Genomic DNA, 25897 nt, shown 5'->3' on the forward strand with positions numbered 1-25897 from the left:
GAACCTCAGGACTCCTTTTGATATTAGCCTTGTCCATCAAATATAAAAACTCCTTGTGGTACTCCATCACTGATTGTGAACCTTGTTGCAGCTTACAAAATCTTCCAAAAAATTCATTGTGGTAAGATGATGGTACAACTCGATTCCTCATGTGGTATGATGATGGCACAAACTGGCTCCTCATGATTTTCTTCATCTTCTCCCAGCTGTAAATTGGGCTCTTTCCGTACCGTCTTCTAGATCTTTCTAATTCAGTCCACCATATACGGGCAGCATCGAAAAAATTGGCTTGTACCAGTTGAACATTCTTTTTCTCTGAAAGGATGCAATTTGCAAAAATTGATTCTACCTTCCTTTCCCATCTGAAATACGCTTCAGGATCATTCCTCCCTTTGAATGCAGGGATTTGCAACTGAGAACCCTTTTTCGCATATAAGCTTCCTTCGTCATCACTATCGTAATACGCAAACATTTTTTTTCTTTTTTTTCGTTAACTTGAATAAATAGAAATTGCAATAATAGAGGTTAAGGAAGAAATTTTTGTGTTTTTTTTAACTCTGTAGTAAAAGAAAAACTAAAGAGATTAAACAAAACCCATGGAACGTGTAGATAAATAAGAATTTACCTACGACCTGTAACTGATACCAGATGATAAGAATTTAAAAAGAATAGAAAAATGGATTTTTCCTACTAGACCTCTAAGATACCTGTTCTTAGCAACCTAGGTCACCGGAAAGGATTCCCTACTAGACCTTCAAAGAACTTGTCCTTGACAACTTAAATCAAAGGGATAAAAATTGAATCACTCAATTTTCTCCATGCAACAAGCGAAGCAAATCACTCACCTCACTTAATCAAACTAAAAAACGCGCATAAAGCACTAAAGAAATTTTATTCATCAAAAGTTATGTAAATTGTCTCACCAGAAGGTGTTTAAATAGACCCTAAATAAACTAGCTAAAAGATAAGATAAGATAACTAATTTAAATCAGATTTGATCTTATTTGATTAGATCAGATTTGATTTAAATTTAAAATCCCTAACAATACTACTAAGCAAATCAGAAGTAATTCAAATCTTCTAACAAACTCTAACAGCAAAACAAATTGAAAATAAATTACTAAAATTTCGAAAATTAATAAAAATTCTGCCTCCCATTGAATTTGAAAAGCTTTATTGGGCTTCTTGTTTTCTTGTCATAGCCCAATGGGCCTTATGAATTGTTGCCCTTTCAGCACCACTATTTTTGAGACAGACTCTTGGTCTTCTTGATGTCCAAGATTGACATGACACAATTCTTCTAGAATTTAGATCCTTGAATATGACAAGATTATAATTCCATCCCTTAGTTCTAAGATGACGAAAATGTCATCCTGACCACGTATCATACTCTCACAAGCAAAGCTCACTCCTTCATATGTATTACGTATAACCTCACCGTTGTGGTAAACCACTATATTTATAGTGCCCTCCATGACACCAACAAGTAGAGGAAAACACCTAAATGTACTCTCACAAGCAAAACTCACGCCCTCATATGTATTACGTATAATCTCACCGTTGTGGTAAACCACTATATTTGCAGTACTTTCTATGACACCAACAAGTAGAGGAAAACACCTTTCTCGCAGTGCAGTAAAATAGTAGCGAGCTTCTGTTTTTATAGGCAAAGGACTCAACTCGTAGGTTTCATGTTGCAAAGCCATCTAACCAGTGTTTGGCAGGATGCGTGTTGCTTGCATGCCTGACACGTTTCCAACACGCAAGGTACGTGTTGGCTTACTGCTCGCCACGTGGACATCACGCAGGATGCGTGTAGCTTCTGATTGTACCACATATCCATTACGTAACATATATATACTGAGTCAGCACGTAATTTAGGTGTTACACCTATTATATCTGCAATGCTCACCCACTTATATATACACCAAAAAGTTTCATTCTTAGCAAAAACTCACATTTTTTTTTCATATTTAAATTTTTTAGTCCCTATTTTTTTGTGACTTTTTATTAATTTTTAGATTTTATTGAACTTAGTTGCTAAAAGTATTTGAACACCTAACATTTTTGTGAAAAATATTGTTTTTTTCAATTGATAACTAACAAATAAATGGAAATTAAACCCCTCATCTTATGTAATGCCTTAGCCCCCAATCTTTTCTTTCTCTTTTAAGTTTTTTCGGTTGCTCTTCCTTCTTCCTCCTCTTCCTTCTCCTCCTCCTTCAACTCTCTCTCTCTCTCTCTCTCTCTCTCTCTCTCTCTCTCTAACAACAACCACTTCCTCCGTTAGGTTCGCCGATCTTGTCTCCGAGACCACCAAGAAGTCCAAGGAGCTCGCCGCCGAGGCCTCCAAGAGAGCCGAAGAGATAAAGGCCGCCATTGCCGCCGAGGCCGCCAAGCACGCCGACAGCATCAAAACCCTCTCCGACGGAATCACCATTCCTCCCCAAATCTCCGCCGCCATTGCCACCGCATCATCTGCCGCAGCTGCAGCCGCGCCCTCTTCTTCCTCACCGTCTGTTCCCAACGACGACGACCTCGAGAAGTTCGGCGTCACCGATGATCTCAGATCCTTCGTCAGAGGACTCACTTCCACCACGTTCCAGAACTTCCCCCTCAGTTTCGGCAAGTTTTTGATAATCAGAAAATAAAATAAAAAATTGTGATCCTTTTGTATTGTTTTTCCTATGATTTGATTCTCCATTTTTGTTTTGGTTTTGAACGAGTTGATTTGGTTAATGTAGATGAATCGCAGGCCTCTGATGTGCCCACTGTGGCTTCCAATAATGTGCGGAAGGATCTCAATGATTTTCAGGAGAAACATGCCACACTTGTTCTTATCACTGTTAAGGTAAATTCAGCATTTTCCCCGTAATTCATTTCCTTTTTATTGTTATTGATAATCGATATTACATGTGTTGATTACCATTTGTGTTACTTATTTTTTTATAATATATACATTAAACCGAATCAATTTCGTGACAAAGTCTCACTGAATCTAAACCCGATCAATTTTTTATAATATATATTATAGACATTTTCAGCTGGTTTTTATTTTTTATTTTTTTAAGTTTGCTGATGTGTGTTTAGATTAAGTGGGACTTTGTCACGAAATTGATTGGGTTTAATGTGAGGAATTGTGTTGCACGCTTTCTCGGTTGCTGTATAATTTGTTGATTGTAATAAGCTTGTGGTGGTTTTCTCACGCATTTGATTCAATGAGGATGAAAGACGGTGAGAGAAGTGAAATTACCCATCTCTTAATTGTAGTGTCTACTGTGTATTGTCAAGCGTGATTGCTTTATGATGCATCTCAATTCACGTGTTTGCTTTGCAATTGTGCGAAAGACATGTGAAGTGTAAATCTTGAGGCTCAAGCCAAATAATGATGAATACTTCAGAGATGCATGCCATCACATCCTATTTTTTCCATTCTTTATTTTTCTGGTTGTTGTACTCTCGCCATCATACATTTGCCGGCTATATGGTGTATACATGTTTGATTTAACTTAAATTTTAAGAAAAGATCTTTTTTCTTTCCCCCAAAATATCTTAGTTGGCTTTTGTTAAATTATTTATTTATAAGCTGCATTAAACACAACCTAAGCTATACCATATTCCAAACATGCTATGGAGTTAGTTTTCCTTGAATTGATACTGTTTAGAAGGAACACCTGGCTTTCATTATATGGTATTATGGCAATGATGTATTTGTACGCTGTTACCATTTACCATGAGAATGCAATATAACACAAGTATTTAAAAGTGAAACTGTGTATTGAAAATGTAATCAACATTGGCTAGCAAATATAAAATTTTAGAATTGTAACAATATTTCTTTTCAGGAAATTTCAAGGCTGAGATATGAATTATGCCCTCGTACTATGAAAGAACGACACTTTTGGAAGATTTATTTTACTCTTGTAAACACGCATGTGGCACCGTAAGTATCATAATTCATATCATCATGTTATAATCGTATGTTATGTTAACCATCTTAATGATGTTGAAATAGTGTTCATTTTATGAAATATTTTTTTAGGTCACCCCTCTGTCCATTTCCTTATTCTTTGAATTATAAAAATCTTTTCTGCTGGCTTTTATTATGTGTTATCAAATCAAACTCTTTTTGAACATTAATAAATTCACTTTGTAAGGAAGGAGGTAAGCTGGAGGAACAACTTGTTCAATTTTATAATTTTAATGTTGTACAAATGGGTTATTCTGTTATTTATCCTAGGAATGGAATTTGTGCCATGGAATCTATCTTTGAAATATGAAGCGATTAGTTTGTTTTTGCAATGGTTTCAATTCCATTGATATGTTTTTTCACTATTAATTCCACAGAAGTATTATCTTGTTTTCATTTGAGTTCCTATTTTCATGATTTCATAATGAAAATGGTGAAAACAACATAATCTTATAAGCATCCTTTTCTTCAAATTAATTTTTCTTACAGATAACATCTTTCTTTATTCATGTTAAGAGTAAGCTTTAACTGTTAAATATTAATCAATTTAGTAGAGCTGTATTTTCTATTTATTCAAGAATGGAAATTGTGATCTAATCTTTGCAATTCAGACATTGCTTTTGGCTGCATCATTTTTAAGTTGAACATATCCAAAAATAGACATGCATGCACGCACACACCAACATTTTTAAGTTAGCCTCATATTATCATGATACAATCAGGTATGAGAAAAAATATATGGAGGAGGTTCAGCTCAGAGATGCAGCAGATAAAACTGTGGCTAAGTTAGAGCAAGCTACAATTACTGGAGGAAGTGGAAACGTAGAAGCAACAGGGAACAATGTGAAGAGTAAATCTTCTAAGACATCCTCTACTGAGCAAGACTTGGATACGTTTCTTCTTGGAGATCTTGAAGACAGTGATGAAGGTCCAGGTATATCACTCATTTTTTTTAAGATTTCAATACAGAAACAAGCTGTCTAGTAAGACAATTGAATTTCGCATCTCAGTTCAGTAGGAATTTATGCAAAAGCATTAGGCAGTTCACCATCAATCACCTAGCCTTATCATTACCGAGAATTGACTTGATTTTGAAATTTTTGGCCACATTGTGTTTCATGATTATGCTCCTAGGTTTATCTGTCATGATTTGCTATGACCTCTGATTTTGGTTATCTTCACGTCCTATTGATTATGTTAAGTACTCTATGCTAAACCACGAGATATATGTGTAAGGCGAAGAGGGACATGGGGAATATCTACCTCGTTTGCATGGCAAGGGCATAAGAAGCTAATATAGGTAATGCTAGAGGGTTGTATGTCATACAAGTGAATAGTGAAGAATGAGAGGTAAGCAATGAGTCAGTTAGGTTTTGGGATGGGAGGTTACAATTCTGTAGAATGATATATGGCCTCTATTTCTTTCACTTTTCTGTTTTAAGAGCGTTCATCTTTAAGGTGTAATGGTTTCTTGAGCATTTGGTTTCTTACTGAGATTACTGACTGGAGTTTCAATATAAAGTCCTGTATTCTGTAAGAAATTCCTTAGAGGGTGTCTTGTTTCTCTTTCAGATGGCGGGGCGGACGGCTTTGATGACGATGATGATGATTTTGACAAGATTGGAAATTCTGTAAGTACTTTTTATTTTATTTTTTCATTTGCAAATAAATGAAAAGAAAATCAGTTAATAATATAAATGTATATTTTGTAGAACTGATTTGGTCATTTGCGAATAGAAACTTGATGCAGATAAATCAAGTTTTTTATAAACAAAAGAAGATAGAGAGCAAACAGGGATAGATAGGCATTTGACTTTAAGTTTGCTAAAATTTTGTAGTTGCAACGTCTTTTATTTATAAGATTTGATCTCGATTCATAATGTTATGGGAAATTTTCAGGATGTTGAAGACGAGAAGCTTGGGAAGAAAACATCTGCACCAGAAGTTTAGCATGCCAAATTTCTTCGGTATGAGACTAGAAAATACAAATGAAGCTTGCTGTTTGCTGCTTGCAAATAACTGAGAGATGGATGAATGGTAAAGATAAACTGTTGTAGCAGTCTGGACTGGAATATCAATATTGGCGGCCATGGCAGTGTATATTTGGTGAATTGGTCGGAAAATTTGAAGTACGAATCGATATTGTTTATTTGTTTACCTTGTACTATATAGATAATTTTTTTTTTTCTGGAAGCTTTTCCATATTTTTAGTTGGTTGTTAGCCATTGAACTTGTCCTGTACAGACCTTATTTTTGGATAATTGTTTCGTCGGTTTTTATTCTTAATACGATGTTTTTGTTGTGATAAGGATGAATGATGTGGATGACCATTTTTCATGAGACTTAGTTTACCAAGGGTGATTGCATTTAATTATGTTTGAAAAGTAAAGTTTCTTTGTGCTTATTAGGGATGGCAATTTCCCCCGGCGGGGCGGGTATCCGCGGGGATTTACCCACCGGAGAGCAGATATGGAGAGCGTTTTATCCCCACGGGGGGCGGGAACGGGTACCCGTCTATTAAATGGGGCGGGGGCAGGGGAAGAGGTACCCGCCCCGTGGGTACCCATATAATACCCACAAATATAAAATTACATAAATCCCCATATATATATATATGTTAAGTTAAAAATCCTAATGTTACCCTAACAGCCTAACACTCACGCCCTTACTTCAGATTCACTCTTAGAATTTCTTCTTCACCCAGCACCAGCAGCCTCACCTTGACCTAGCCACCTCCTTCTTCCTCTGCCTCCAGCTGCTTCTTCTCTTCTCTAACAACAGCGTCGCCGCCGTCTTCCTTCTACCCCATCACCTCGCCAGCGACTCCAAGGTTCTTCGCTACGTACAAGTCTCACCATTGGTCACTGCCTCCCTCCCTCGTTCACATCGCAAATCACCGCCGCCTCATCATCGCCGCCTCCTGCTCCTTACTCGTTCATCATCATTACAGCCTACTAATCGGTCTTCTTAGTCTCTGCCTCCTCAAGTAGAATCGTCACCGCCACCAGCACAATCGTCGTCGCCTCCAACAACCTCTTCGCCGCTCATCGTCGCTGCCTCCCGAAGCCTCATCGTCGCTGCATTAATAAGTCGCTTTCTATTTGATTAGTTTCTTTTAAGTCTTTTGTTTCAACATTTGGGGTTTAGGGTTTGTTCAATGTTTCAAATTGTTTATCTTCTGTGTTTATACCTTTATTTCTGCAACTGCACGTTGTTGAATTTTAATTTGGGAATTCAGGATTTGTTCAATTGCTAATTTTCTGTATTTGAAATTGTTTGAAATTGTTAATCTTCTGAGTTTTATTTCTGTTTGGACAATTGTTGTTGAATTTTTATTTGGAAATTTAGGATTTGTTAAATTGTTAACGTTCTGTGCTTGAAATTGTTAAGGTTCTGTGTTTGAGATTGTTAATTTGTAAAATCCGCGGATATCCAGGACCCCGGCAAATACGGGATACCCGTCACCCGTGGCGGGGACGGGGCAGGGACGGGGGGCGGATTGTGGTGACGGGGGCAGGGGACGGGGGGCATGTCCCTACCCCCATGGGGACCCGTTGCCATCCCTAGTGCTTATAAATAGTAATGTAACATGAAGGATATGGAACACACAAAAAGCAATAAAACACCATTCTCTCTCTCTTTCTCTCTTTATATTTTTATTTTATATTTGTTACCTCTTTCTCATTTATTTATTTAGTTATTTTATAACACGTTATCGGCACAAAGTTCTAACCAAATTTTAGGAAGACTCCAGGTAACAAATTTTCATTATGTCGAAACTCTCTTATTTTGAATTTAATGCTTTTGATATATCTGGAAACAATTATTTATCATGGATACTAGACACTAAAATCCATCTTGATTCAATAGATCTTAAAGATACCATTAAGGCTGAAAATAATGTATCGTAGAAGGATAAAGCCAAGGCCATGATTTTTCTTTGTCCTCATCTTAACGTATGATTGAAAAATGAAATCTCACATTAAAAGATCCTGCAGATCTGTGAAAAGATCTTGAAGAAAGGTACGATCATCAAAAGACGGTGATACTTCCTCAAACCCGATATGTTAGAGAAAATTTTCTCGACCTTCCATGCCTTGAATATGCTCCTGCAGCAGCAGTATCGAGAAAAAGAATTTAAAAATATTTTGAGTTAATTTCTTGCCTTTTTGTTGCTGAACGCAACAATGAGTTACTTTTGAGAAATCATGAAGCGCGCCCTGACGTGGCGGAAAATCACCGATTAAGAGTTTGTAGAGAAAACAGCGTTGCAAGTATAGCTCTTAACCAATGAAGATTCCACGTATCAATTTAGAAAAGGATTGTCACTTGTCACGACTTTTAGAAATAAAATACTGGGAGTATGAATCCCAGGTCGTTGATGCACCACTATTTCGTGGTACATCTTGTTCTTAATCGAATGGATTTTATCCACTAGTCTGACACTTATTCATATTATTTGCATGGTTTTACAATTCCTTCCCAAAATTTGTTCTATGATTGAAAACATGTTTTTTTGGCCTTAAATTTGCTATGTTTAAATCTCCTCTTATTATCATTCAATGCCATGATATGTGTGTTAAGTGTTTTCAGAGATTACAGGGCAGGAATGGCTTAAAGGATGGAAAGGAAGCATGCAAAAGTGGAAGGAATACAAGAAGTTGAAGAAATTGCTAAGCTGTCCAGCCTGACCTCTTCGCACTCTAACACTCATAACTTGAGCTACAAAGATCCAAATGAGGCGGTTTTAGTTGTGTTGGAAAGCTAACATCCGGGGCTTCGAAATGATATATAATTTGCTATAGTTGCTCTGGAGATAAGTGACGCGCACGCATGAATTCACGCGCACGCGTGGATCTGCACAAATCAGCGTTTTTGAATTCGCAAATCAGCGATTTTTGGGCTGTTTTCGACCCAATTTTCGCCCCAGAAAACACAGATTAAAGGCTATAAAGTGGGAGAATCCATTCATTCATCATATACAATATTCATTATTCACAATTTTAGTTTTAGATGTAATTTTTCTAGAGAGAGAGGCTCTCTCCTCTCTCTAGGTTTTAGGATTTAGGATTTCTATTAGTTTTAGGCTATTTCTTCCCAATTCCAGGTTCAATGTTCCTTTACTTTAATTTCTCTTCTACTCTTATTTATTCTATTATTTTAGTTTGTTAATATTGATTTATGTTTCTCATGTTAAGATTTGATTTTATATTTAATATAATTTGAGGTATTTCAGATTTATGATTGCTTTCTTTTATTTAGGATATAAATAATTTAGATTTTTCTCCTCCCTTTGCTTTGGTAGAGTAATTGGTGACACTTGAGTTATCAAACTCAGCTGTTGATTGATATTTGAAGTTTGCTGGTTAATTTGAATCCCTCTAAAGCTAGTCTTTTCTTAGGAGTTGACTAGGACTTGAGGAATCAAATTAATTAGTCCACTTGACTTTCCTTTATTTAGTAAGGGTTAACTAAGTGGGAGTAATAAACAATTTTCATCACACCTGATAAGGATAACTAGGATGGAATTTCCAATTCTCATACATTGCCAAGAGTTTTTCTAGTTATTAATTTATTTTCTTGCCATCTAAATTCCTTGTTCAAACCTTTCAAAAAAAAAAAAAAACCCAAAAAGATACTTTTTCCATAACCAATAATAAACACACCTCCCTGTAATTTCTTGAGAGACGACCCGAGGTTTCAATAATTCGGTTATCAATTTTATTGGGTTTGCTTTAGTGACAAACAAGTTTTTGTACGAAAGGAGTCTCTGTTGGTTTAGAAGCTATACTTGCAACGAGAATTTATTTGTGAAATTCTTTACTAGCAGAAGTCCTCTCGTCAAAATGGCGCCGTTGTCGGGAAATTACAAACGTGTGCCTTATTAAAAAGAGGGAAAACTTCTTTTAGGCTGGCCACCGAAGAAAGAAAAAGAAGAAAAACTTCTTAATGGGAAGACAAACAAGTCCATCTGCACAATCTTTGGAGAAAAGCGTCAGTTGGAGAAACCCGTCCACTTGCACATCTTAGCATGCATCGAGGACGTTACAACCTTTAAGTGTGGGGAGGTTGATACCGACTTTCGTGGGTTAGTTATTTTCTTCTCAACACCAATGTTTTATTTTATTTGTTAGTTCATTGTTGCATTTGCATATTTCATTGCATGTTTGCTTGATTTTTTGCATATTCTACCACTACTTGGTTGAAGTGATAAGTTTCTTTTCAGGACCCTATTTTATAGAATTTTACTAATTTAAATTGAAAATTTGTGATAAACTTGTTGGAAGTTGTTTTTGGAACATGGTTGATAGCTAAGAACACACAACCCGTGAGATTCGAGCTTAATTACATGGTTACATTATTTAACCATAATATTTTATTCTTGTGTGTTTCCTTCTCTATAACTGTAATCTTTGCTTTATTCCATTCTATATGTCCATTGTTTAGTGTATTTACATGCTTGCATATGATTGAGGCCATTATTTGTTACTAGCTCACTTATCCCAAATAGCCTACCCTTTCAATTACCTTTGTTAGCCACTTTGAGCCTTTTAATCCCCATTTATTCTATATTTTACCACATCACTAATCTTAAGCGGAAAAACAAATTAAATACCCCAAATTGAATCTTTGGTTAGCTTATGTTAAGAATTGTGTATCAATTAAGTGTGGGGAACTGTGAAAACTTGGGTTGATGAAAGTGTACAGTGTTTCATTGACAAAATATTAGAAATTTGGGTACCTACTCATGTGAGATCAAAAAAATAAAAAATCCATGTGCATTGATATGTTATGTTTGCTTTTATATTTTTAATAAAAAATAAATAAATAAATAAATAAAAAATAAAAAAAATAAAAAAATAAAAAATAAATAAAAATATATATATTTCTAGCATAAATGAATAAATAAGTAATTAAATAAGGGGACAAAATTACCCCAATGTTAAGTTAATGAAAAATTAATGCATATGTGATAAAATTAAAGAAAAGTTGATACATGAGTATGATATGCAAAAATGGAGTTTTTGGGTAGCTAGGCATGATTTTAGAAGTACAAGTACATAGAGTGTGTGTATAGGTGAAGAGCTTAGGTTAATTAAAGATTCATATTATAGCTCACTTGGCCATACATATATCATCACCCTTACCTTAGCCCCATTACAACCCTGAAAAGACCTCATTATATTTGCATTGGTACATTAAATTTTTGTTGATTGGTTAGATGAAGAACAAAGTTTAGAAAGCATGACTAGAGAAGAGTAGAGTGATCAATTCTAGACACTTGAGAGATTAGAGTGCATATACACTACTAGTGAGAGTTCAATGCTTGATTCTATGTTTCCTGCTTTCATAAGCTATCTTCTTACAAGTTTACTTGTCTTTACTGTATGATTTGAATTAGTGGAATTTGATTTATGTTTGTCTTGGAGATCTTATTTACTTTTAACCAAGTAGATAGAAACATCTCAGCATATAGTTTCATTCATATACATAGGTTGCATTGCATTTCAGAAGTCTTACCATTCCTTTTCACTCTTATAGCTTCTCTTGAGCTTAGCATGAGGACATGCTACTGTTTAAGTGTGGGGAGATTTGATGCACCACTATTTCATGGTACATCTTGTGCTTAATTGAGCGGATTTTATCCACTAGTCTCACACTTATTCATATTATTTGCATGGTTTTATAATTCCTTCTAAGAATTTGTTCTATGATTGAAAACAAGTTTCTTTGACCTTAAATTTGCTATGTTTAAATCTCCTCTTATTACCATTCGATGCCATGATATGTGTGTTAAGTGTTTTCAGAGATTACAGGACAGGAATGACTTAGAAGATGGAAATGAAGCATGCAAAAGTGGAAGGAATGCAAGAAGTTGAAGAAATTGCTAAGCTGTCCAACCTGACCTCTTCGCACTCAAACGGTCATAACTTGAGCTATAGAGATCTAAATGAGGCAGTTTTAGTTGCGTTAGAAAGCTAACATCTGGAGCTTCGAAATGATATATAATTTGCTATAGTTGCTCTTGAGATAAGTGATGCGCACCCGTGAATTCACGCGCACGCGTGGATCTGCGCAAATCAGCGTTTTTGAATTCGCAAATCAGCGATTTTTGGACTGTTTCTGACCCAGTTTTTGACCCAGAAAACACATATTAGAGGCTATAAAGTGGGAGAATCCATTCATTCATCATATACAACATTCACTATTCACAATTTTAGTTTTAGATATAGTTTTTCTAGAGAGAGAGGCTAGCCTCTCTCCTCTCTCTAGGTTTTAGGATTTAGGATTTCTATTAGTTTTAGGCTATTTCTTCCCAATTCCAGGTTCAATATTCCTTTACTTTAATTTCTCTTTTACTTTTATTTATTCTATTATTTTAGTTTGTTAATATTGATTTATGGATTCTCATGTTAAGATTTAATTTTATATTTAATATAATTTGAGGTATTTCAGATTTATAATTGCTTTCTTCTATTTAGGATATAAATAATTTGGATTTTTCTCCTTCCTTTGCTTTGGTAGAGTAATTGGTGATACTTGAATTATCAAACTCAGCTGTTGATTGATATTTGAGGTTTGCTGGTTGATTTGAATTCCTTTAAAGCTAGTCTTTCCTTTGGAGTTGACTAGGACTTGAGGAATCAAATTAATTAGTCCACTTGACTTTCATTTCTTTAGTAAGGGTTAACTAAGTGGGAGCAGTAAACAATTTTCATCACACCTGATAAGGATAACTAGGATGTGATTTCCAATTCTCGTACCTTGCCAAGAGTTTTTCTAGTTATTAATTTATTTTCTTGCCATCTAAATTCCTTGTTCAAACCTTTCAAAAAAAAAACCCAAAAAGATACTTTTTCTATAACTAATAATAAACACACCTCTCTGCAATTCCTTGAGAGACGACCCGAGGTTTCAATACTCCAGTTATCAATTTTATTGGGTTTGTTTTAGTGACAAACAAGTTTTTTTACGAAAGGATTCTCTATTGGTTTAGAAGCTATACTTGTAATGAGAATTTATTTGTGAAATTCTTTACTAGCAGAAGTCCTCTCGTTAATCGTCTCCCAACGAGTTGACAAAAGTGTGCAGCTTATTGGTCAGAAGTTTTTCAAGAAATTTTTGAGTTGCGAAACAGAGAAATAAATGAGAGAATCTGTATAATTCGAGTAAAAGTCTTGACCGGGAGGAGATTAATTGGAAGTTCTATCTTTGTTGAATTTTTCCAAGTGTAATAATAAAAGGGTTGTCATTCCACTTAGTTATCCCTTATGCAATAAGGGAAAGTCAAGTAACTCTCCAACTAATCATATCGCTTGCATCTTAATCCTTTCCTAAGAAAGGGTTAGAGTCGGAGACAGGAGAGTCAGCCAACATCTCTCAATTAGGATTAACACTTGCGTATTCCAACTCAAGGTTATCCTCTTAATCAACTCCCAATCAAGTTAGAGAACTACTCCATTATCATGAATATAACTTTTATAGAATTAAGAGAGGAATAAAAGTGAGACATGATAAATAATAACTGAAAATTAATTAAAAGTAAAAGTAGTTCTTTGCATTAATAAATTCTAAAAATAATCTAATTGTAACTCTGAACAAGGATTAAGGATATGAAAGAGTAAGGGACAAAGAAAACAAACTAGAATAGATGAAACTTCACGGAGGTGATGACTCTTCTCAATATCCCAAGTAAAAGCAATAAAATTCTAAGAACTATGAATGTGAAGAAAACCTAGAGGAGGAAGTAAAATTCTCTCTAATATTCCAAACTAAAACTAAAACTATGCAGAATGAGAATGTGTGTTGAGTCTCCGCTATTCCCTGCCTCTAGTTTGTGTTTTTGGGCCGAAAATTGGGTCTAAAACTGGTCCGAAATCGCCCCCAGCATTTTCTGAAATTTCTGTAGATTGCGCATGTCACGCGTGCGCGCCAGGTGCGCGCGCGCGTCGATTGTCCTCCTTGCCTGTTTCGCGTACGCGCCAAGTGCGCGTGCCCGTCGAATGGTATACAGGGGAATTAAAAATATATAACTTAGATGTCTAGGAAAAAAGTTTTCAACCATAGGATAAAATTGGGAAGGAATTGTAAAATCATACAAATCATATGAATAAGTGAGTAAAGAGTTGATAAAAACCACTCAAATTAGCACAAGATAAACCATAAAATAGTGGTTTATCAAACTCCCCACACTTAAACATTAGCATGTCTCATGCTAAGTTCAAGGAGACAAAAAGAATGAATAGGGAAAGTAAGACATCATGCAATGCAACCTATGTATATGAATGCAACTATATGATGAAATGTCTATACCTACTTGGTTAAGAAAATAAATAAGTTCTTCAAGACAAACAGAAATCAAATTCCACTGATCCCAACCACACAATAAAAGAATAGTAAACTTGTGAGGAGATAGCTCATGAAAGCCGGGAACATAGAGTCAAGCTTGAACCCTCACTAGGAGCATATATGCACTCTAGTCACTTAGGTGTATAGGGTAGTCCACTCTAGTCTCCTCCATTCATGCTTTCTAGAACCTTGTTCTTCATCTAACCAATCAACAAATATCTAATGCACACATGCAAACATCATGAGGTCTTTCTTAAGGTTGTAATGGGGCTTATGTAAGGGTGAGGTTACATGTATGGCCAAGTGAGCTGAAAATTGAATTCTTGATTATCCTAAGTTCTCACCTAACACACACACACACACACACACACACACACACACACACACATTTCCTATGCTTTTAAAATCATGCCTAAATACCCATAATCTCACTTTGTATTTTGCACCTACTCATGCATTTAAATGTTATTTTTATTTCACCTCATATGCATTGATTCTTTTTATTAAACTTATCATTTGGGGTGCTTTCATTCTCCTATACAATATATATATTTGAAAGCATCATAGCATCAATGCATTTGGTTTTCATAATTTCACATGAGTAGCATTCAGACCTTAGATATTTATCAATTAACATACATTCTTATTAACCAAAGATTCAATTTGGGGTAATTAATTTGTTTTTCTATTTAAGGCTAGTGATGTGGTAAAATATAGAACAAATGAGGATTAATAGGCTCAAAGTGGAAAACAAGGGATAATTAGAATGGTGGGCCATTTAGTATAGTGAGCTAATAACAAATGATGGCCTCAATCATACATATGCATGAATACATTAAATAATGGAGATATAGAATGGAGCAAACCATAGATTGCAATCATAGAGGAGAGAAAACACACAAGAATAAAAATCATAGTCAAATAATGTAACCATACAATTAGACTCAAAATCTCACTGGGTTGTATGTTCTAGCTCTAAAACCATGTTGCAAATTACAATCTTCAAACAAGTTTAACATAGAATTTTGGTTTGAAATAGTAAAAATTTTCAAAAATAGGGTGATAAACCACTATTTTATGGTTTATATTGTGCTTAATTGAGTGGATTTTATCAACTCTTTACCCACTTATTCATACTATTTGCATGGTTTTACATTTACCTTCCTAATTATGTGCTTTGATTGAAATATGCTTCTTTGGCCTTAAGTTCCCTATGTTCAATCCTCTCTTATTACCATTAGATGCCTTGATATGTGTGTTAAGTTTTTTCAGATATTATAAGGCAGGAATGGCTCAGAGGATGGAAAGGAAGAATTCAAAAATGGAAGGAATACAAGAAGTTGGAGAAACTGCTAAGCTGTCCAGCCTGACCTCTTTGTACTCAAACGGCTATAACTTTAGCTGCAAGGGTCCAAACGACGCGGTTCTAGTTGCGTTGGAAAGCTAACGTCCGGGGCTTCGATTTGATATATAATATGCCATAGTTGTCCTGACGCTAGGTGACGCGAATGCGTGATCCACGCGGATGCATCGCATCTGCGAACTTCAATCCACGCGGCCGCGTGGGCGACGCCTCCGCGTCACTTGCCCGCGACCTGAACGTACCAGAATACGCAAGGGGCAATTTCTGGGATATTTTTGACCCAGTTTTTGGCCCAGAAAATACAAATTAGAGGCTATAAAGTGGGGGAATGCATCCATTCATGAGGATGCTCTCATAATTCATAATTTTAGTTTTAGATGTAATTTTTAGAGAGAGAAGTTCTCTCCTTTCTCTTAGGATTAGGATTAGGATTAGGATTAAGATTTCAACTTCTTCATCACAGGTTCAATATTCCTTTTACTATTTATTTTTTCTTCTATTTTTGTTTACTCTGAAGCTTTTATTTGTGTTTGGTTTATGTTGCCCAATTGGCTTATGGATATTGTCCGTGTTAGAATTCACTATAGCAGGGGCGGAGCCTAGCGGCGGCTAAACAGCGGCGGTGGCCAAAAATGCCGCTAGTTGAAGAGATCCCGGCTGAGGTCAGCGGCGGTCTGGATTGGTACCGCTAAACGTGATTGGATAGCGGCCGTGCAGTCAGAACCGCTGCCAATTTGTTGTATATATCTTCAACCCTCATGACTTTACCCAAAATCTTGGCGCGAACAAAAGCTGCAGCAGAGGCGCGAAGAGCACCCAAACTCCCTCTGGCGGAACCTACCTGCGAGTACACCCAGAAACGCCGCTAGGTGAGTTTCAATTCCCTAATTCAATTGCCCCCTTTACCTTACTGCCATTAATTGAAACCCCCTCCCCCCAATTTTGCAGAAACCCGTCACTTGATTTTGGTAGCGCGCCAAACACGAGCGGGAGCAGAGCTGCGAAGTTGAGCATCTCATCGGTAGTGCGTGAAACCGCGACATCGTCCTCCACCGTGCGCGAATCCTAGCCATCGCTGCTTCCCCCTTTCACTGGTTCGTTCTTCCACATTGAGCTTTTCTCCTGGTTTTCATTACTGGTTCAAAATTCTGAACATGTATTTGTCCTTATCTTCTATAAATCGGGGTTAATTGAAGCTGTTTCGAGTTAGGGATTTCATTCAGTACGATTAATTAGCAGATTGTTATAAGCTTGGATATTAGTACAAACAAACGCAGCAGGTTTCATAATGAACTCCATTGTGCTCTTTGCATTCTACTCTTCATCTATGTTCTACCTGTAAGCTTGGATATTTGAATCCACTATGATAAATTTGATTTATTAATATTGCATCCATTCATCTTTTGCATATGTGAGTAGTGGAATTGATCATTCTCCTAGTTAGGAAAAGGGTTATACTAAGAACAATTTCAGCCTGATGTAACCATGATATTGTAAATGTGTTATAGTCAATACTTACCTGAATTGACAACTTCTCACCACTGCATCTCTTGCCTATTATTTTCCTTATTAAAGTGAAATAAGTAATATTATGTGAGTTTTGGATATTGTGTTTTAATTGATAATATAGTATGGACTGGTGACATTCTAATTTCCATAAACTCTGACTAATGAATGAAATGTTGAGATCAAGAGGATTTTATCAGTTCTATAGAAACATATAGATACATGAGTGGTTAATCCATTTTTAGTTTGATTGATTGGTACTTCTTATGTTCAACAAATTACAACAGAATATAGAGGTTTCCTTTGTATTATTATTTATGCGAAACTTGAAAATAGTACTTAACTTGTTTTCGTAGCTAGCTAGCTTGGCTGGTTGATATACTAATTATTGATAGAGAAATTGGCTGACATAAGATAGGATTTTGTTGTTTTTACAAGTATGAAAAACAATGGAGATATTATGGACTCTGCGTGTTTACTTATATAGTTTCCTTTTTTTTATTGTCTTCACTTTGTTTTGCTTGACCATAGTATCCCCTTTCTATTTATTTCTTGTGTAATGCAATTTCCTGTTACCTTGCAAATGAAGCCAAAATATCAAATGAAGATCAATTATATTATTTATCATTATTACTACAATTACTGATGCTATAGCATCTCCCTACCATGACTCAAAACCAAAATTCCCTGTTTGCCATTTCTTTTCTAAAGCAACATTATTGATTTCTATTAAATGTATGTTGTTTTTTATTTGTACATTTCAAATTGGTATTTATGGAGCATATTTCTTGAATGTGTCCTAGATTTTGATGGTCCAAACCAATTTAATTCTGAGTTTGATTAGGATTTTCTTCTATTTATTCTCTCATTCCCTGACAGAAATTTAAGACAAATTCAAGGGTACTATTAATTAACAACTGTATTCATTGAAGTGAAGTTACAGCAGAAATTCATCTTTTTTTACAATGGTGGCAATGATTCAAATTAAATTGGGTGGGTTTGGTCCTCACATCAGATTCATAGAATAATATAGTAAGAAAAAAAGGTTCCAACCTTCCTACAAGTGTCATATTAATAATACATATGACCCTTTGAGTATGGAGGGAATTCTTAATTAACTTGTGTATGTTCATAGTGATGTAATTTTAATAACTGGCTACACTATTTGATCTCATGTTACATGCAACCACCCAGGATATAAATTCCAAGGCAAGCTAGGGTGGCTGTTTTGATATATTCATCATGTTTGCTTAGCCAGGAAGAATAATTTTTTACCACTAGTTTCATACCCATATAATTTAAGATTCTTTGACATTAGTTGTTAGTATTATGAACCTATTCTTCAGGGGGAATAGAATGTTGGTAACTACTACTTGAGATTTCTTAGTTGGACAAATGGTCTACTTCAAGAGTGTGATAGGATAAAATTATTTCCATATATATTTTCAGTTACATGAGTGAAAAGGATTGAGCAGAAGTTTTGTACAGTTTTGGAAAAAAAATGAGAACGGATCTTATTTAAATATTTTAAAATAGAATTTAATTTTATTATATTATTAGTGTAAAATAGTTTTATACTACATTTATAATATGATTTTCTTATAAGCATACAAGGCATAATATATCTACAATTTTAATATTCTATCCTCCATCTGTTATAATTGTAATTTTAACCCCTTGATTTTTTAACTGTCTTTTAATTATAACTTTCAAATCCTGTTAAGTCTTCCATTTATTCGATATTTTGAAGATTCTATTCACTGTACATTATCATTGGTTAGTTCTCTTTGTTGACATATTTATTTTTTAAATTTAACAGTTGTTCTTGTTTTCTTTTTCATTTTTTAAGGTAGATTTTCTTTATATTTTCATTTTTTGGACTTGGAACCTGCAATTCTATCCACCAGTATTCTTTTAAGAAAGCACAGAATTTTAAACATGAGTAAGCCTCCTTCCCAATACCTTTCCAGTTCTTCATGTTATCTGGGATGCAAGTAACTTTGTTTCTGTTTCCATTTTGAGTTATTGCGTCGCTCCCTACATGGATTTGCTTGTAATATATTGTCGTATTTGTTACGTATGGTACTCTCCCATATGATAATTGTGATAGACTGTTATTGGTACACCTGACACATACCCTTTTTTTTATTTGGTTTGCTCAGTTCTATGTCTTTTATTATTAATTATCTATTTGTATGTGCTATTTCATTTACTTAGACATTGATAAGAGCTGGATTAGAAAGCCACGAGGTAGTGTAGAATATAAGGATGGGCTAAATAGTTTCCTTGACTTCGCATTTGCCAATGCATCATCCGATGGTATGATACATTGTCCATGCCCTTTGTATGGGTTCCGGTTTTTCCAAACTAGAGAAGATGCATACGATCATCTTTTGATGAAATCATTTCCCCCTAACTATACCTTTTGGTTACATCACGGTGAGAGGATTGTAGACGAGAGACCCAATGGTAGGGAAGAACTAGATCCCGTTATAAATTCAGGAGATCAAATGCGTGACATGGTCCACGAAGCATTCAATTTGGCGGGACTGTAGAGTGAGGATGAAGAAGCTATGGATGGGCATGTTGACGACGTTGCTGATGGGTTGCCGTACTTATCTGATGAACCTAGTCACGAGGCTCGTGCCTTTCAAGACTTGCTTAAGGACGGCGAGCAAGAGTTATATCCGGGATGCTCAAGATTCTCGAAGCTGTCTTTCTTGGTGAGGCTGTACCATATCAAGTGCATGTGCGGAGTGAGCGACAAGGCTTTTGGTCTGATTTTAGAGCTATTGGGGGATGCCTTTGAGCATGCGCAGATTCCGAATACCTTGCACGATGCTAAGAGGATCATAAGGAAGCTTGGTATTGAGTACAAGAAGATAGATGCATGTCCGAATGACTGCATGCTATTCCAGGGTCCCGACCACGACCTGCCTAGATGCAAACGGTGTGGAGCATCCAGGTGGAAGCAAAAGACCATGAAGAAATCTTTAGTAAGGATCAATGCTGTTGTCAAGAAGAATGGTAAACCTCAGGCGGCGAAAGTTCTTCGTTATTTTCCTCTTATTCCACGGTTGCAGCGATTATTCATGTCCAGCAAGACAGCTGTGGACATGTTGTGGCACAAGAGAGGAACCAACTCTGACGGTTTCTTGAGGCATCCCAGAGACGGCGAGGGTTGGAAAGCATTTGACATGAGATATACTGACTTTTCTGGCGATCCGCGCAGTGTTCGCTTAGCCCTGGCCAGTGATGGCTTCAATCCTTATGGAAACCTGAGTTCAAAGTACTCAATATGGCCAGTGATTCTTATTCCATACAACTTACCCCCATGGATTTGCATGAAACAAACCAATTTTATTCTCTCCATGATTATTCCCTGTCCTAAAATGCATGGCAATGACATAGACATATACCTACAACCCCTGATCGATGAGTTGAAATAGTTGTGGGCTGGTGTTGATACCTACGACGCCAGCGAGAAGAAAACATTCAAGATGCGTGCTGCGTTAATGTGGACTATCAGCGATTTTCCTGGCTTGGGCAATTTATCTGGCTGGAATACGTACGGTGGGAGTGCTTGCCCCACGTGCAATTTGGACGCCGAGACTAGGCGACTCACCTTCAGTCAAAAATGGTGTTATATGGGTCATCGTCGCTTCCTAAATCGCGATCACAGATATAGACAGGATCGGAGAAGATTTGATGGCAAGGTAGAGGATAGATCTCCACCTACCAAATTGACTGGCAGGGATGTCCTGAGACAATTGGACGGTGTGCCCGTATCACAGGGAAAGGTGCAAGCGGTTGGCGGCAAAAGAAGGCGCGGACAGCAAACCGTGATGCAGGACGAGTCTCCCTGGAAAAAAAGGAGTATATTCTTTGAGCTGCCATACTGGGAGAACAACGAATTACGTCACAACCTTGATGTGATGCACATAGAGAAGAATGTATGCGACAACATTGTTTTCACCATGTTGAACGAGAGCGGTAAATCCAAAGACCACCTAAAAGCTCGAAAAGATCTCCAATTGATGGGAATTAGGCAAGATATGTGGCCACTTGAAGGTGGAAAGTATCCTGCTGCAGTCTTTACTTTGTCCAATCCACAGAAGGATGTCTTTCTTAGGACTATCAAGAATGTGGTCTTTCCTGACGGGTACTCTAGCAACATCTCTCGTTGCGTTGATTTAAAACATCGCAAGTTATTCGGGTTGAAGAGTCATGACTGCCACATTCTGATGGAACATCTACTGCCAATTGCGTCAAAACACGTTTTGCCCACCGCAGTGGCCGTCGTTTTGGCTGAGTTATCAACCTTTTTTTGACTAATATGTAGTAAATCCATAGATCCTCAACAACTTCCTCTCCTTCAGGATCCTGTGGTCCATACTCTATGCCACATGGAGATGATATTTCCACCTTCCTTCTTCACAGTCATGGTTCATCTAACGGTGCATTTAGTCGACGAGGTACGTCTTGGTGGCCCAGTGCATTACCGGTGGATGTACCCAATTGAGAGGTAAAGATCTACTTGATCTTTCGCGATCCGTTTTATTATGATAGCCATCATCTAGTAATTTATATGTTGTTGTTGTCCTCTGAAGGTACCTGTGTCATCTCAAACAGTATGTGCGTAATAGGGCACAACCTGAAGGATCCATTGCAGAGGGTTACTTATTCGAGGAGATTCTCACATTTTGTTCAAGATATCTAGATAATGTCGAGACTAGGATCAACCGACCGACGCGTGTTGACGACCGGCCGAGCGATGCTCCGCCGAGCGAGATTGCCAGCTTGATCCCAGATGTCGGAAAGGCGGTCGGGGCATATTCATTTTTTACTCTAACAGCAACCGAAAAGTTGCAAGCACATCGTCATGTACTTGTCAATTGCGGTGCTACAGAGAAATTCTTGGAGTAAGTACAGAGCCTGAGTTTTAAATTTATACAGTCAGCCAGTATGGATGTGATAGTATTGAACCTGATAAAACTTATTGTATGCATAGTGAGTACAGAGCTATCACAAAGAGGAAACTGCGAAGTAGAACCAGGTCCCCATCTCAAATAGATAGTGTTGTGCACAGAGAATTTCCCAACTGGTTCATGCATAAGGTAATCCAAACTATCTCAAGATCCTAATACCTTTTCATGATTTCTTGGCTCTAATGGTTCAATGCCAGGTCCCATTTGGAAGCACCAATCATTCGAACGAGTTGCAGTGGCTTGCCTGCGGTCCTCTTGCTCAGGCCAGGCGCTATCAAGCTTACAATGTCAATGGATTTAAATTTAGAACCATGTCAAGGGAGGAAGGAATGAAAACACAGAATAGTGGGGTTTATGTCACTTCAGATACTAGAAGTTATGCAAGTAAACGGGATGCCAATGTTGCTATTGGCGGTGTCTCGTACTACGGAAGATTAGTGGACATCATCGAGCTGAATTACAGCGGTCAATTCACTGTTGTGTTATTCAAGTGTCTTTGGGCAGACACCACTTCGGGCAGAGGCATCCGACACGACGTGTTGGGCCACACCTGTGTCAATTTTGCCAATCCGATTCACACCGGTGATCGAGAAGACGATGAGCCGTACATCCTGGCATCTGAGGCACGTCTTGTGTTCTACGTGGAGGATGAGGTGGACAACGGATGGAGTGTGGTATTCCATGTGAAGCCACGAGATTTGTTTGACATGGGCGAGGATTTTGAACATTGTGAGGTGGACCTTCACCCCCATGCTTGTATGACTACCTTGCCTGAATTTGATGTCGAAAGCCTGCGGCTGACAAGAGACGGGGAATTAGAGGAATCCACTAATGACGGGGTGGAAGATTGTGATGAGGCCGCCGATTCCTAAAATACTAGATGTCCATCAATAATGTAGCTCTTAGATTTAACTGGATCTTCACAATGCTATAAATTCTCCTTCAACTCTTCTTACACTCACATTTTTTAATTTTCCTTGTTCTAATGGTTCTATGTCTTTGGCCTATCAGGGAAATTGGAGTGCCGAGACTTCTATCTCATTTGCAGCAGCCGTTGTTTCGTGGAGAAGATGATAAATGCGTCCCCATTCTATTCGTTGGATGACGCAATAACATTTGCAAGGCAGTTGTGGTTCAATGAGTCTAGTATACAATCATGGCTAGATGCCTTTTCTGGTCGCCGAATCCTCAATCTGGCCATTCGTTATGCGCCGGGTTCAATGATGAAGGTTTGATTGTTGCTGCCTACTTTATAACCAATTTCTTTTTCATGTTCATGGATGAAATCGAATTCAGTTGATTCATCTTAAATTTTAGGAATTAAATCAATGGGATCGTATGTACCGGGCTAAATTTGGGTTTCAGTTTATAACAAGTACGAACACGTGGTGCTCACTGGAAATACTTGACGAGGTGAAGGTAAATGTTCACGATTTACTTCTGTGTTTAACTAGTGTACATGAAGGTTCACGAACTACATAGTTAAATTCTGATTTCAATTTTGTTACTGTGATAAATTAGAATCACTTGTGTATATTTGCAGTCACGCCATGAAAACTCCCTTGTTGTTGAACTGGATATTGCGGCACGGGAGGAATTCAACCTCATAGAACATGGCCTTGATCGACTATGGGACAGTAAGAAAGACTCGGCTTTTATAATATTTTACGGTCTTCTTGTTAGTAATAATTTGTAATCATTCTGCCTAGTTAGGTTGCATAGGGAGAAAATCCCAATCTGTAACAGATCTGTACGCCTTCGGCCTATTTAAGTTGCATGCCTAATTAAGTCACACGTTAGTCTTATTTGAAATAAATAACTTCCTAAGTGTTCCTCTGATAGCTAGGATGTTGGAAGAGAAGGGAAGGGAGACAATGAATGGAATAATGAACAAAATCTGCTGAATTTCACTCTCCTAGCCCCCTCACTGTCTTCCCTTCATTTTCATGATTATCTCCAATAGATACACCCTAAGGAACTCACATTAGATAATAGTGGCAGTGACCCTTGTCCTAAACCCAACATTGCAAATTGATCATAGAAGTACATTAGCTGTTACTCTTATTATGGTGTTTCACCTCAGTTCCAACCCGTGCAGAACACCCTGTTCTAATTTGTCTTATTTGAATTTTTTTGGGATCACTTTGATAATTGGTTAACATTTTCTGTTTTCTTATTAGTTGGCTTTATTTTTTGCCTATCTTTAATCATGTGTCTTCACTAATAGTAATCCCATTGTTGGCTGACTAAAGAAGCAATTGATTTAGATGTTGAGATTTTTGATTACGTACATCACACACTTAATCCTCCTAATCCGGGCTTGCTTGGCTACCTTGCAACTATCAGGAATGTCTCGGGAGAATATTCAGAAGGAGTCTGAAGAACCGGGGGAGGTAGTTCCAGATTCATTGGATGGAGAGGATGTTGTCCCTTCCGATAGCTCTAATGGCGAAGGTGCTGATGATACCAAGGCTTCCACGCTGTCATATGACCTGAATTTGACGCCAGAAGAGAATGAATATCCTTATACTGGAATGTCTCCTGAGGAGAGAAATGCGTGGCACTTGGCTGTGTGGGCTACTAGATACTTGAAACCTTGAGGATATGTAGTTTAGATGAAGAATTGCGGTCTAGGTTGTACAGGGTAGCCAGGACGTGTTGGTTGAAATTTATCTTGACTTTATAACTATTTTCTACATTACCTTGGATTGTTATTATGCTAGGTAGAAGGCCACTGGTCTCCTAGTATGTTATTTCTCAACTTTGGTGAAACCCACTGGATATTACATGCATATTGTGAGACACGATTATTATTATTAATGCCAATTATATTATTATTAGTAAGTTTTAATTTATTGTGTTTTTTTCTTTTCTTAGGTAGAAGTTTAGTGGATAATTCATTCCCAGATTAGGCCACATCCAATATGCTGAGTACATGGTTACTATCATATTATAGAGATGGTCCATCATCCAGCGTTTGATATGAGTTTTATATCTTCAAAGTTTAATAAAAAAATTTTCTTAAATCTACAACAAAACACATGTTTATCTTAATCAAATTCATATATGCTTTCGGTTTTACAGTTTTCAATCAGCTAAAATGAGTCAATGATTCATCTGGTTTTTATATTTAGGCCTTCTTCAGGGTCATTTGTCATTTTGACCTTATCTTTTTCCCCAAAAGAGATTGCAAAGTCTTTTGAAGGGCTTATATATATAAATATAATAAACCTCTGATCACATAGCAAAAGTAGAACAACTTTATTCATAACCATGGTTCAAATTAAAGAATATAAGCTAGGATGCCATCCTCAATTACTGTTAAAAAAATAACCTATGCTATGCCAAATTTATTGGCTATCTAAGTACAATGAAAACCAATAAGATAGACCCAGATCAATTGAAAAAGATGCTAATCCTTATAGTGCAACTGCATATTCAAAGCTAATCAGGTCGATCCTGTAGCCTCAAACACTCACCAACACTAAAAGTGATTGTCTCTTTTTAGAAACACTTCTTCACTATTAGTATGTGATGCCATAGGCATGACCATTCTAACAAGTTCCCCCATCGATTCCAATCTTGAACCAACTGGTTATTTTTAAGTTGAAAATCAATTGTTTTCACTAAAACACAGTTAAACGACACATTGACTGATCAAGTACGTTGTTGATAACTCTTAAAATGAATGAGAGAATGTGATAATGGTCAACATCCTGA

The 25897-nt window shown here is 36.8% G+C and overlaps 2 protein-coding genes across 3 annotated transcripts; both read left to right on the top strand.

Moving 5' to 3' along the window:
* Positions 1 to 2264: 2264 nt before the first annotated feature.
* LOC107489604 (uncharacterized) lies at positions 2265 to 6278 on the top strand (the record flags this gene model as incomplete). The annotated part of the gene is made up of 6 exons (XM_016110355.3): positions 2265 to 2625; positions 2745 to 2851; positions 3846 to 3943; positions 4693 to 4904; positions 5543 to 5601; positions 5870 to 6278. Coding segments are annotated over 6 exons (888 nt in total), but the record flags the coding sequence as incomplete, so codon positions are not given.
* A 10002-nt stretch (positions 6279 to 16280) lies between these two features.
* On the top strand, positions 16281 to 24948 carry LOC127747425 (uric acid degradation bifunctional protein TTL). 2 transcript variants are annotated; one of them, XM_052261268.1, is made up of 6 exons: positions 16281 to 16552; positions 16632 to 16777; positions 23189 to 23406; positions 23495 to 23596; positions 23721 to 23814; positions 24524 to 24948. In XM_052261268.1, exons 3-6 carry the CDS (start codon positions 23248 to 23250, stop codon positions 24775 to 24777), a joined length of 609 nt encoding a protein of 202 aa, XP_052117228.1. In that variant the 5' UTR covers positions 16281 to 16552; positions 16632 to 16777; positions 23189 to 23247; the 3' UTR covers positions 24778 to 24948. The 2 variants fall into 2 exon arrangements, 1 of the variants encoding a protein (XP_052117228.1); XR_008009218.1 differs by lacking the exons at positions 23189 to 23406; positions 23495 to 23596; positions 23721 to 23814 and adding an exon at positions 19039 to 19131.
* The last annotated feature ends 949 nt before the right edge of the window (positions 24949 to 25897 follow it).

This window comes from Arachis duranensis, chromosome 5 (assembly GCF_000817695.3).
Source record: "Arachis duranensis cultivar V14167 chromosome 5, aradu.V14167.gnm2.J7QH, whole genome shotgun sequence".
Classification (NCBI taxonomy): Eukaryota; Viridiplantae; Streptophyta; class Magnoliopsida; order Fabales; family Fabaceae; genus Arachis; species Arachis duranensis.